The following is a 14,086-nucleotide window of genomic DNA, read 5'->3' as shown; positions in this document are numbered from 1 at the left end:
TTTCTAGCCCCACCCATGTCCTTCAGTTGCAGCAAGATGCCCAGGACTTCCAGGTCACCCTAACCTGCCAGACCCCGACCCTGTGCATTCTCCAGCACCCCTGTCACCACCTGGCACATGCCAGCCCCCTCCCCTGCTCCTTTTTTCTCGCTACTTGACAGACTGTATCTTTGCTGCTTCGGTATCTCTTTCCCACCACAACAGAAGTTCTAAAAAGGTAGAACTTGTTCTTCCCTGCTGCCTCCACACCATCTAGAAGAGTGCCTAGCACATAGTAGGTTTTTAATAGGCGTCTGACAAATCAATGAATGGCATGGAATCTTACGGTCTTCAGGATCTTTTAGGGAGACCCTCACCTGTGCCAAATTCCCTTTGGAAGCCCCGTGGCCCTGCCAGCCTCTCTTGCATAACCAACCATCCCGAGCCTGCACTGCCTATGTCATTTGCATCCATGTGGTGTAAGGAGAATTGTACACCCCAGACTCACTGACAAATAGCAGCCTCAGGCTCAGTAGTCTGCCTTGCGTGAAATATAAAACGGTATGACTCATACAGCTATGATCATACACTTGCTCCTCCAAAACCGGGCAAATGCCAAGTCCTGAACTTAATCCTGTCTTTCAGGGCAAGCATTTCAGAGATTCATTTCTAAATTGTAGTTACATAGCAAAAAAAGAGAATCATTTCATAAGAATAGGACCCATCATATCCTGCCAGCCGAGAGTCTTTGCTTGCTCCCCTTTGGGGTCTAAAGGCAAGGGAAGGAAGGACTGGGCCCCCACTGGTGAGCGTCCCCTTTGTACAGCAAATGGTCTCACGTTTGAGGCTGTGAACTATCACTGGGTCCACAGAGATCTTCCACCACCACCCAGAGCTGCCCAAGCTTTGCCAGGGCAGTGGGCGATGCTGCTTGGCAGAACACATGCCCAAGTCAGGGCTGGAGGATTCCTCCCCCACCACAGATTCTAATTTTAAAAGCAGTTAAAGAAGAGGCAGGGAGGGGAGGAGCTGAGGGAGCTGAGGGGATGGAAGGGGTAGCGGTGCTCACTTACCGGTAAATGATGCCCTTGCTCTGTAAGAAGAACAGACCGATGGCAATTTCTGCAGCGTAAAATCTGAAATTAGAAAAAAAAAAAAAGCAATGGAGAGATTCAAGGACACCGTATGCCTGGCAAGCCCTCAGAATTCAATACAATATTGAACGAGGTGTGGGGCATTAACATCCCACCGCGGACGGTCAGCCACACATCTCATAACACCAAAGTATGGGAGTGTGGACATATGGACAAGGGTTAGAGAGCCAGGAGGCTGCCTGTAGGACTAACTGGGGTGGGCAGAGGTTCAGTGGCTGCTCCGTGCGGAGGAGGCCATGGGAGAGCATGGCCTGGCTGAAGAATGATAGTTTCAATCTAAGGCAAATTCAAGTATCTGAATACTAACAGCTCATCTACTGAAGGCTTACCAAGTCTACGTACCATCATTTTAGGTCATTATCTAATTAAAATTCTAATAACCATCCTGGGAGGTAGGTCCTATGATTACCTCCCTGTCCCTTAAAGGAGGCATTGAGGCTCAGTGACAGAAAAGACCTTGGCCAACTTATATCATTAATGAATGGCTCAGCACCTGCCTAACCGGTAAGCTCTTAACGGAGGCCCAGAGGGAAGGAGATTTGGAGAGAATCAGAAAGCCCCAGTTATACCACAGGGTTAGGCAGGGCTTTAGGGAACTATGTTAAGTGTCCTGACTGTTTTGTGTGATAAGGGGATGAGGGTCAGTGGTCAATCAGGTGTTAGAAGTAAAAGGAAAACCAAGCCCATGGCCCCATTATTATGCTGAATGCCTTAAAAGACTGATAAATGATCTAGGCATGGCACCATCTGGAAGCATGAGAATGCAAACCCTTCCAGAAGACAGTGCTTATCACCTTAACATGTGGGACGGGAGGGGGCAAAGTAGTACTGACAAGGAGTCAGCAAGCCTCTGGAGTGACTAGATGGGCCCATGGTGAACCCTGGGAGGCGTTCTAGAAGGACAATAAGATCTAGCTGACCACCCAGGAGAGGTTATCTCTGCTAATCCTATGACTTGCTGTTCTTGTTCACCAACAGCAGGGGAGGGACATGATGAGATCCGTGTTCCCAAAAGAAACGACTGGCTGCCTTGGGGACTGACAGGGACAGAATGGACTCAGCAGGAGAAACACATTTCCAAACACCCGAATCCATCTCCTTACCCAGGAGCCATAGGGCACAGCCACAAGGCAACTTGATCCCTCATCCCCCAGGAATGAGGGCATCTAAGAGGTGAGTGGCGTAGGGCAGAGCACAAGAGCAAAAATCTGGGTCAGAATGTGGATCTGTCTCACACTGGCTCTGTGATCTTGAGCAAGTTTCTACAAGTTCTCTGGGCCTGGCCCATAGTATACTCTGCAGAAAGACTGTCAAATGAATAAACAAAACCTATCATGCACACACCCCCACCTCCTAGACCCCCACCCCCGCCCAAGGAATCCAGGAGGCCCTTCCTTAGGAGTCAAGGGGCAAAAATCAGAGATAAAGAAAGAGCTATAGTTTTTCAAGCCTCAAGTTCTTAGCTCGTGTCAGGAAAGAAAGAAAGAAGTATCCCATATCAAGCAAAATACCTTTATCCCTGGCCATACATTTCTCATGAAGCAGCAGCTCAAGGTGTTAACAATCCCTATCCAGCTGAAAACCCAAGGTTCCTCATGCTCCACCTAAGTAACCCAAGGGAAAGGCACAGCACAAGTTTGTACTTACACAGCATGAGGCTCCTTAAACCGGCCAACTTGTTGGATGTGGTACATGAGGTCACCCCCGTTCACGTACTCCATAACAAAGTACAGGCGGTCCTAGGAGAAGATAGCAAACAGCAACATCAACATCCTGTATTTCTCAGGTTCCAAAAGGAAAGCCGGAAATAGCTGGGATTTATGCTTGAAACCCCCAGGACTCTGTGACAGGTGCCTATTTGCCAAGCCCATTATTTCCCCAAGTGTAATATTTGTGCCACTGAAAGCATGCAACTGGGCACAGTTTTTTTTTTTTAATTAATAACCGTAAAGTTGTATTTGTTGGTACTGGAAAATATAATTAGCACATTAATATTGTGACTTCGTGGAGATTATTGTTTAGGATAAAGCTAATTGTAATAAAGAACGGAAAATAAATACATAGATCATATTACAGATAATAGATAACTGAGGTAATCAGCTTCCATGATGCCCCTTCATGATTTTCACCGCCTGGTATTCACATCCTTGTGTAGCCTCTTCCCATGAGGAAGAGGACTGACTTGCATAACCAGTAGAATACTGTAAAAATGACAGTGTGTGATTTCCATGACTAGGTCACAAAAGATACTGCAGCTTCCAATTTGCTCTCTCTTGGATCGCTTGTTTGGGGGAAGCTGGCCGCCATGTCATGGGAATGCTCAAGCAGCACCGTAAGAAGGTACATCTGGCAAAAAAAAACAGGGCTTCCTGCCAATAGCCAGCCACAACTCCCCAGCTACAGGAGGGAGCCACCTTGGGACTAGACACTCCAGCCCCAGTGAAGCCTTCTGATGACTGCAGTCCTGGCTGACAACTTGACCATTGTCATGTGAGACTTCCAAGCTAGAACTACCACCCAGCTTAGCCACTCATGAGTTTCTGCCCTGCAGAAACTGAGAGATAGTAAATGTTTACTGTAGTTTTAAGGCACTGAGGTTTGAGGTATTGTAGTAGATAACTGACATAGTGACTATGGGGAGAACGAATTATGAGAATTTGAGAAATAGTGGCCTCGGAGGGCATATCCATAAAAAAGAGAATTGGGACCAGAAAAAGAAATCTACACCCCATTCAGGGAATTCTTTAAACATGTTTTCAAGGGAGATGTGAACTCTCTCATAGGCAGGGGTTATATTCTGCTCAGCTATGTAAGCCCTATATCTGTTCCATGACTAAAACATAGTAGGTGCCCAGAGAATGGTGCCAAGCAGACTTTATTTGGAACCAAGCTTTGCTTCCTGAGAGCTGGATGATTTGGAAAGGTTATTAAACATCTGGGTCTCCTCATCTGTGAAATGGAGATTAATAATAATAATAGTAATAACTGAACCCAGTGAGACACACGAGTGTTATGGTCCTTGGGGAATGCTTCCATGAGATTTGCCCACTCTCCTTCCAACAAGAAGCTTCTGCTAAATGAACAAATGGCTTCACCTCTTCTTAGAGACTTCCACTTGGGTCAAGTCACTCCTTGGTGCCACATGATCCACTTAATAAAAAAATCAAAGAGAACAGAATGGAAATTATCAGCACACCCCACACAGAGTACCCATAGGTGTTATTTTGTGAAATGTGTGTTTTGGTTATATTTACAGGTTGATGTGGCCGGGTCACAATGTAAAAGGAGGTTTGCTGTTCAAATTTGCAAAGTTGAGACTAGGAACCCAGAGAGAACCAAGACGACCCATGAAAAGTACTCTAACATGATGTTGGCCCTATCACAAATGTTTCATCCACCATTAACAAAATCTTTTTTGTAGTGCACGGAACTTTTTATCTTACACAGATGCATTTGTCCAATGTGGATTGAGTGTCTAATAACTGGAATGATACCTTTTATGAAATAAAGCTACCCTTGTGAACATTTATTATGTGACTGAGCCAACCGTGTTTATATTTTGTCTCACTTAGCTCTCTAAACAGCCCAACAGGGCAGTATTACCACGCTCCCCCTTTTATTTTTTATTTTATTTTATTTTATTTTATTTTTTATTTTTATTTTTCCACACTCCCCCTTTTAAAGACATGAAAATCAAAGCCTGTAAAAGGATAAGTAGCGTACTGAGGGTCACTCAGCTGTTGAGCAGCAGAGCTGGGATCTGAGCCCAGGCAGGTCTGTTCCAGAGCCTACACTCTTATCAGGCTGCCTCGTGGGTAAGGTTCTGAGCTAAACATTGTTTTGTTTTGTTTTGTTTTGTTTTTAAAGATTTTATTTATTCGAGAGAGACATAGGCAGAGGGAGAAGCAGGCTCCCGGGGGGAGCCTGATGCAGTACTTGATCCCAGATCCCGGGATCACGACCTGAGCCCAAGGCAGATGCTCAACCACTGAGCTACCCAGGTGCTCCCTGAGCTAGACATTGTAGGATGTGTGGGTGTGTCCTCCCCTCTAAGAGTTTCCAGACCAGGACAGGAGAGGAGGGATGAAGAGCTCCAGCCACACAGCAAGACAGAAGCTGGCAGGTCACAGGGGGAGAAGTACAGGTTAATCAGTTGTTTTTGAAAAGTCAAGGGACCTTCTCAGACTGATGCTCCTTCACCCGTATGACGTCTATAATGAGAGGCAGAGGGGGGCAGAGTTATCACTTCTGTTTCTCAGTGTCCAAGGCATATGAGATTTGCAAAAAAAAAAGGTCACGTACAAGTTAGTGGCAGAGCGGAGACAGCCAGAACTGCAGACACCCAGCCCCTGGTTCTTTGGGGTTTTTTGGATAGAAAACAAGCCTTAAAAATAGCATCTGTCTTTGCGGCACGTTGAAGGGAACCAAAACACTTGCTTTTAAAAATTATTTTTAAAACTAGCAGATGGCATTGGCCACAGAGAGAAAAGTAAGTGAGGGAGAGATTTCGCTTGCTTGCTTTCTGCTTGGAAGAACTCAGCTTGTCCCCCAAACTCATTAGTTAGAATCCCAACATCAGGGAGAGCGCCACGAAAGATAATGCCACGTTGTGTGGTTTGTTTCTACCAGGAACTGTCTGTGGGGAAATCCTGAGATCCATCATCTTTGAACTGTACTGAGTCTGGCTTTGGGCACACCGGCACTTCAATGTTAAACACTGCAGTTGGCATCCTGCTCTCCTTCAATTTTCCGAACAAACACTTAATGATGCCCCCTCTATGCCAGGCATTATTCTGCTGCCAGAGATGCTGCTGTGAATAATCCATGGTGTCTGATGTTAAGGATTCCCCAGATGAGTGGGGAGACCCGGAGAAGTTTCCAAACAGCAAGGTTTCCCGAAATGTAGTGCGAGATAACTTGAGGTGGAATATGCATATGGAGGTGTCTGGCTTTATTTTCTTACTTTTGTGTTTATATTTAATGTGTATTTTGAAAAACATAACCAGTCCTTGAAGCTCCTGGTTTTATGGCTATTACTGCTGAGAGGGAGAGCAGAGCGCGTGGAGTTACAAAGGAGCAGGGAGCAAGGTAGGGTAGGACCAGATTACGATCGGCTGCATAAAACCATCAAACTTTAAACTTTGGTTTTCTTATATGCCAGCTTCAAGATTTTACTCTCTGTCCACCTCATCTACTAAAAATTTACCTATTTAAAAAATATTTCCATTAACTCACTTTGTCACTTGAACGCATGGTTTAAAAATTTTAAAACTCTAGGGACTCCTGGGTGGCTCAGTGGGTGAGCCTTCGGCTCAGGTTGTGATCCTGGGGTCCTGGGATCCAGTCCCACATCGGGCTCTCTGGCAGGGGGGAGCCTGCTTCTCCCTCTGCCTATGTCTCTGCCTCTCTCTCTGTGTCTCTCATGAATAAATAAATAAAATCTTTAAAAAAATTTTTTTAACTTCATACTCAAGACATAGATGGAAACTCATTGTCTGCAAAAAAAATAGATGCATATCTGGAGTCTATCAACTCTACGCTATATCCAGTCTGGCTGTGCTACATCGATCCCTCAACTGACTTATTTTTAAAACAAATGCAGCTTGTCCGCGTACCACCAAGTGTAGCTCTAAAGTAAGGAACATCAAAATTTGAAAAACGCTGCCGGGGGTTCATCTAGAGCCAAGCTTAAGCAAAGTGAATTTTAGAACTTCCGTTGCACATTTATTCTTGCAAGCCATGTATTAGGTGTTAAAGGGATTAAAATGGTGAATAAGATACAGGCCTTGCCCTCAGAGAATTCAGAGTCTTTGTGAAAACAAATATGCAGTTAACTCGAGCCATAATCTAAAATAAAATGTGACAAGAAAAATTGCGTGACAGGCGCAAAGAGAGCTCTGGGGGCGTCAGCTAGTTAAATGGCCCTCACCCACTGCCTCCGATGCTTACATAATTATGCCCCCCGTAGTGTCCTGAAATTTGACTTTGCTCCCCACTTATCTTTTATTTTTAAATATTATTATTATTATTATTATTATTATTATTATTATTTTAGTAATCTCTACACTCAGTGTGGGGCTCGAACTCACAACCCTGAGATCAAGAGTCGTGTGCACACTCTTCTGACTGAGCTACCAGGGTGTCCCATGTTCCCTGCTCTTCCAATAAAATTATTTCAAGGTCTCAAAAGATCTTTCTTCTGGTCACATGCAATAGTTTTCGATTAGGATCTGCTGTACTCTACTATGTGAAAATCAGAAAGCATGTACTGCGTATCGAGAATCTCCTACTTGTGCAATTTTCCAAAGAGGACATGTCACAGCTTGAAACTTCAACCCTCATCTCTCTGGGTTGGTGCATCCTGACTTATATTTCCATGCTCTTTCTTTCTCCTGAGCTCCCAGTCAGCTCCAGCTGGCTACAGGACGTTTCTACGTGGGTGTTCCACTGTCAACTCCAATTAAAAGCTCAGAAAGGCAAGCTCACCATCTTTCTCTTCAACCTAGCCAGTCTGCTCAACTTTCAAAGTGTTTTTCCCAAATTGTCATTGTTATTGGTGTTATTTTTCGTTACAGGAGGCCCTTGTCCCCTCAGCACGAAACGACTTTGGTTAATTTTAAATTTCCTTTGCCCTTTATTTCCCATATTCAATCAGTAAGTAAATCAAACTAGATGTCTGTCTGCCTGTCACACCGCATCATGGGAATGGTTGGGTAGGCTGTCTCACATCTGGACCGAGAGTGTAAGAGTCGTTTGATTTAAAGCAGCAACTGCAAGGCATGTGCCGAATTTATCTGGGGGGCCCAGGGTTGGGCAGAGAATTCACAGAAATAATCATTCTTTCTCCAAGACAGCTGAAAGTGGGATGTAACATGCTGCCCATGTGACTGCCGGGGGGATGCCTGCCACTTTTAATAAGATACTTTCAATAAGACAGAGAAGATCAAAGATGTGGGCAACTCTAACAGCATGCACCCAGGCTTTCAAGAGAGTTTTAGTAAGCATTTACCTATTGATGATCTTTAATGATTTTCTAAGTGGGCCAATGAATTAATTCCATCTGTAAGTTGTTTCTCTTATTGCTCAGGTGCACCTGCTCCTCTCGAGAAACCGTACAGTGCTGTGGTGACGAGCCCTAGCTATAGCATGCACTAGTTCTGGGTTTAAGTCCCGGATATACCATTTCCCCACTCTGAGACCATGCAACAGATACTAAACCTTCCCTGCCTTCTGAAAGGGGTAATAATAGCTTCTCTGTCACAAGGTTTTGCAAAGATATATCAGATGATGAATGTCGCATCCATGCAAACTCAGAGCCTCTCTCAAGTAAGCATGTGGTCAAGGACATGAATCACACACAATTTGTCTTTCCTCTGTATCCTCTAGCCTTAGATTCACTATCAGAATCAAGCAATGGATGCCCCTCTAGCTTCTTTTTTCCAGCTTTCCAAGCCCTTCCACATGTAGAGAGAAGTTCTCAAGGGCTTAGGACCATCTCTCCTCTTGCTTGGATTTACAGACTTTTAATTGTTAAATGAATGTGCAAAGGCCACCATTAAGAAGCGGAGAGAACCACGCCGTGTCTCTTCCTACTCACGCCCACTTTATATGCCTGGGTTGCATTCCGGAGTCCTTTCCTGATCTCAGGATCCTCAGACGCTTCAGTTGCCTACAGCCCTGACACCTGTGAAGCTCTCATCAGCTTCCTCTCCTTGGAGGCACTCAATGCCATGTTTGTACCACTGGTGGCAGGCTATGTCCTGCTCCAACCCGGTTGGTTTCCTGGCACTCAGGATGGCATCTCCCACTTGACTCAAGCACCAATGATCCCTTCCCTGTACACACAACCCCTTCTTAAAGGTTCCAGTTGCGTTAGTAGCAGCCAACTACCAGCAGACTGGGCCAGGAATCAAACATCTGTCTGTGCTGAACCAATCAGATTCTCTTTCCAATGAGTATGAATTAGTATTCAGGGACTTTGGCAGATAGGCAACCTGCAAGGGGCTAGGAAAGCTATGATCAGGAAGAGACAAAAAAAACAAGGAGAAAGGAACAAGAGATCTCTTCTAGAAAGCTTTGAAGTTCTAGTTCTTCATGAGGCTCAGGTACATCTTTGCCTTTGGGTTGTTTCCTTCCAATAAAATTCTCTCTGTTTCTCTCTTTTTTAAGCATGTGATAGTTTGGAGGAGGAGGTTTTCTGTTTCTTGCAACCCAACCATTGCCGACCAAGAGTACTGCCAGAGCTTCCTACAGCAACGCCCTTACATCAAACCATATCCTTGGATACTGCTGCCAACCCTGAGCCAATCCTGAGTTACCAGGACCCCTCGGATGCTCTCGGTGCTTGATGGACACACCATCAGGTGCCAGCTCTTCAAGTGGAATCATCCTCCTTCCCCTCCCTGTCCCCGTGTGCATTCTGGGTTGACGCCCTTCCCAGCATGCCTTGCAACAGAGTTCTTGCTGGACCACGACAGCAAATTTGGGGAGGAAGTAACTTCTGTCCTTCAATGACTCATAAAATCTAATTCTATTTAAAAAAAAAAAAGAAGTGCATATGTTCAATTGAAAAGAAAACATTTAAAATAGATGTTTTGCTAAGGAGACGTAACTGCCTGTGCCCACTGGCAGTTGGGAAATTGCATGAATGTGCCAGGCTGACAATTGTCCCTGGGAAAAACTGCAAAAGGACTAGAGGGAATATAATCCTTTTGTGTCCATGAGCAAGGTGTCCCTCAAACCCAGCTCTATTAGTGCAGGTAGCCTTTATCTATTGTTTATTCTGCACACTGTACATCATCTTTCCAAACCCTCATTGATTATGCTTACTTTAAAGATGATGAAATCAATATTCAGAGCTGTTAAGTGATTTTCTAGAGGTCACACAGCCAATAACCACAGACCCAGATTTATCTGACTGAGGTGCTCATGCTCATCCCTTTATGCTTCTAGAACACTTTGCCTAAACCCCAGTTCATCTAATGAGCAATTTTTAAAATTCAACTCCTTTCTGGTGCCTTTTACACTTTTACACTTTTACTCCTGGGTATTAACTTTGGCCATCTTGTGGCACATTCAACACTTTTAACCTGTTTTATTACAGACATTTCTGAAATAACATAAATTCAAAATGAAAACCATCATCTACAGACCCCTCTGTAAATCAGTGCTTTGATTTGTCTCTTTCGGATTCTTTTCCATGTGCACATTCAGTATTAACACATTTAGAATAACCTCTTAAATAAAATTTAATACCTTTCATTTTCAGTTAACGTGGTGCCACGCATGTATATTTGTCAGAGATTCTCTTAATCCAATTTTTTGAGAATGCTTCCGATGGAACTTTGCTTTTCTAAGTAAGTTTTTTGAAATGAAACTTGCATCATTCTCAAAATGACAAAAGTTGTTTTGCATATTGGTGGGTGTCTTTTTCCCTTTTATCTATTTTGGCCACCTTCAGAATTTTTAAAATTCTATTAAGGATCTTTCATCTTTAAAATTTGAAGTTGCGAGCAAGATAAACATATCAAATTTGCGGCATGTTCGACTAGATTTGTCACTTTGAAAAAGTAGCTGATTCATAAAGGAATTCTGGGTCACAAAATACGAAATGACAATCCACTCGGGCTACACTGGCCTCCTCTCTGCTCCTCAAACACGCTGAGCATGTTCCCGCCTCGGGCACTTACACTCACTCTTCCTCCTGTCTAGAACACTTTGCCTTCAGATATCCAAATGCCTCCCTCCCTCATTTGCTCTGGTCTCCGCTCAAATGTCATCCTTATCAGAATGACTTTTCTTTGATCATCCTCTCAAAAATAGCATCTCTCCGACCCAATCCCTCCATCTCTACATCCCCATTATTTTATGTGGTTTATTATCTGTCTCCCCCACTGGAATGTAAATTCTAAAGGAACGGGGGCTTTATCTCTTTTGTTCACCGACATACCCCTCACAAGGATGCAGCTGGGTCCTGACACGTTTATTTCAGCAAATAAATATTTGCTGACAGAATCAATAAGCATTAGTATCCTGTGTATACTGGCAGGAGTGATCTGACTTTTAGGGATGCTGGCTTCAGAGACATGGCCTATTCCGGCCCAGCCTGCCTCCTCCTGGGCGGTACCAATCAAGGGGCCAGAGGGCATGCAATTCTAGAAGGTGAGCATGAGCCAGATGACCACCTCTATGGGCCATCCTCAAAAAGGAGTATGTCACCCTCCTGCTCACCTGAGCCATGCCAGCAATGGTTTGCCTCATATACATGCAGTGCTCCCTGCATTTTAAAATCACTGCCACCATAAACCTTTCCAACCATTGCAATATCCTTGCGGGGTGCATACGTGACCCTTTCATAGCAGAAAGTACACCGTGAAGGGGCACTGGGGAAACCCACCACTTATCAACCATATACTAGCCTTTGAGGTTTGATTTCCTTTGTGCCAAAATGTGAATAGCACTTGCTTACAGTGTTCTTGTGAAAACTGGATGTAATTGTGAAAAGTGGAAATGACTTATAAACTAGAAAAAGGAAACCTGGAGTTCAGGCAGGGGCAGGAGAGCAAGGCTGGGGTTCTGGAGACCTGCAGAAAAAATCCCAGTGCCGCCACTTACCTACCGTATGACAGTGCATGAGTTACTTAACATCTCTGATTACCAGTATCCTCATCTATAAAGCAGGGAAAGTAGTAGTATCTACCAGGGGAGGTGCTGGGAGGGTACAATGGGAGAGTAGGTACGGAGTGCCGAGTACATGCCCAAGCCACCCTGAGGTGCTCACAATGCTAGCTGCTGTTTCTCGTTGCTGTGTCTATGGTCCCTGTTAGGTGGCAACTCACCCTAATGTATTAGCAAAAGCCTGGGCTCTGAGTTCAGCAGGCCTGGGACCCTGTGCTGTGTCTACGGAAAACTACCCCATATCCCAGAACCTCAGCTGTTCTACAATGTGAGATGATAGATAATCCTTTCCAGTGCAAGATTTTTTCTGGTGCGGGGCACCTGGGTGGCTCAGTGGTTCCATATCTGCCTTTGGCTCAGGTCGTGATCCCAGGGTCCTGGGATCAAGTTCCGTATCGGGCTCCCCACAGGGAGCCTGCTTCTCCCTCTGCCTATGTCTCTGCCTCTCTGTGTCTCTCATGAATAAATAAATCTTTAAAAAAAAAGATTTTTCTGGTAAGGCTAATAATGAAAAACTTTGAAAGTTTTTCAAAGTCCACACATGGTAGATGCTCGGATGGAGAGTCGGCTCCTCACCAGAGAGGGATAAGCTGAGGAGCATCACTGAGCAGGTGAGAGGTGAGCAAGGGGTCAGGGCTCAGACAGGCTGGCTGCTGGAGGCTCTGCCCCAGGGGTGTTCGATGGACTAGAAATCCTGTGAGTCACACTCAGCACACTCAAAATACCTCACACTGCAGCAGTTAAGTGTAGAGCTCTGGGGAGCCAGGCTGCCTGGATTCAAATCCTGGCCCTGAAATGTACTCACTATGTGGCCTCTATCCGTTCATCCTATGGGGTTGATGACAGGACCCATCTACAGGTTGTCATGTGGCTTAAGAGTGTAGCCCTGTGCCTCAGGCACAGTAGGCATTATTGTGTCTTTGAGGTAAATTTAATTTATGTAAAATCAAAATATATGTACTTTATAAAACTATGTGCTACTGAGTGAAGGAGAGTTGGGAGGAGCATGTGCTTAGTCCCCAGTGACCTCTGATTCTGCCGGCAGGGCAGCAAGTGGATCTCCTCAAGTCAAGCACAACCCTGACAGTGAAAGTTACATTTTCCCCAAACAACGCAACCCTTAGAGACAGGGTAGCTACTTCATCTGATCTGCACCAACAAGATGGCAATCTGTCCCATCCCATGGAAACAATCATCCATGGGTGGGCTGCCAACACAGGGCTTCTTTCTGCACACAAGACTCAAATCCACTGAACTGTGTCCTCGGCTCTCAGACTCTCTTCACCGGCATGTGGCACCCCATGAGGGGACCCAGGACACTGTACAATTCCCAGGCAAAGCCCACCCCTACTGTCTAATGCCAGAAAACATATGGAAATAAAGGTGAGTGGGGGAGTGCCAGATTAAAAGAATCACCTCAAATCCACTCTGTCATTTTTAAAGCAGTAAACTACCAATGAAGATATTGTATATTAATGAGTTAATATTAGTCACACATGATCAATACCCCACTCTCAAAACATTCAGTTGAAATTGAAAATGGCACTCCAACTTGGTCCAGCCTCTTGCTTGAGAACAAGATCTCTTCTTGATCTACTGATGCCAGTAAGTAAACTTGGGGACCCCCAATGTGGGGATGTGGAATGAAGGAGGCTAGAAGGGTTGAGAATCTAGTTTGGTCCTGCTTCTTCTACCTCTTGAGCGCCTTTAGCACTCAACTCCCTAAAACTCTGGCTTTGGGATTCCCATCACCACCTCTGCCAAGTCCCTGTAGAATGTGACCTGTTGTTCACTTAATATTCTTCTTTAGATTGACTCTCTTCCTTTAGGCAAAAATTTTATTTTAGAAGCCAATGTTAGTCGCTTTTGGAGCACTATCATGAGCCAATTCATGACAAACTGTTCAAAAACAAGGAAGAATCAGTCATTTATCTTGCCTTTCCTATATGAATGGTTCCACTGGGACCAGGCACCTGAGGAGGGGCAGCCCGTCTTCCTAGAGGCATTCCAACTAATAAATGAAAAAGAAGAGGCAGGATAGGATATCCCCACTAATGGGCCGAGGCACAGAGTGAGCATCAGTGGTTGCCAACGGCACAGAAAGAGGGACACGAGACGTTATCTGCCTTTGAATGCCTCTCCTACATTCTTCCTCAAGGGATCAGACCTGAGTCTGGCCAAGTGTCTAGATCCAGCTGCCAATTTGCAGGAAAACACAGAGGACAGGAGAAAACATGTGCAGGAGCCCTACGATTGTGCAATCAGCAAAATCCAGC

At 44.9% G+C, this 14,086-nt stretch overlaps 1 protein-coding gene across 2 annotated transcripts in view; it reads right to left on the bottom strand.

Moving 5' to 3' along the window:
* Positions 1–14,086, bottom strand: part of PRKCB (protein kinase C beta) — a 324,641-nt gene that overhangs the window by 46,421 nt on the left and 264,134 nt on the right. For both annotated transcript variants that reach the window (XM_072836199.1, XM_072836200.1), the window contains exons 11-12: positions 2,781–2,872; positions 1,053–1,115 (exon numbers count right to left, since the gene is read on the bottom strand). In XM_072836199.1, the coding sequence (XP_072692300.1) occupies positions 1,053–1,115; positions 2,781–2,872 (155 nt within the window). The remainder of the gene's footprint in view (positions 1–1,052; positions 1,116–2,780; positions 2,873–14,086) is intronic.

Source organism: Canis lupus, chromosome 8, assembly GCF_048164855.1.
Source record: "Canis lupus baileyi chromosome 8, mCanLup2.hap1, whole genome shotgun sequence".
Classification (NCBI taxonomy): domain Eukaryota; kingdom Metazoa; phylum Chordata; class Mammalia; order Carnivora; family Canidae; genus Canis; species Canis lupus.
The sequence above is the reverse complement of the archived record's forward strand: the minus strand, read 5'-3'. Positions and strand labels throughout refer to the sequence as shown.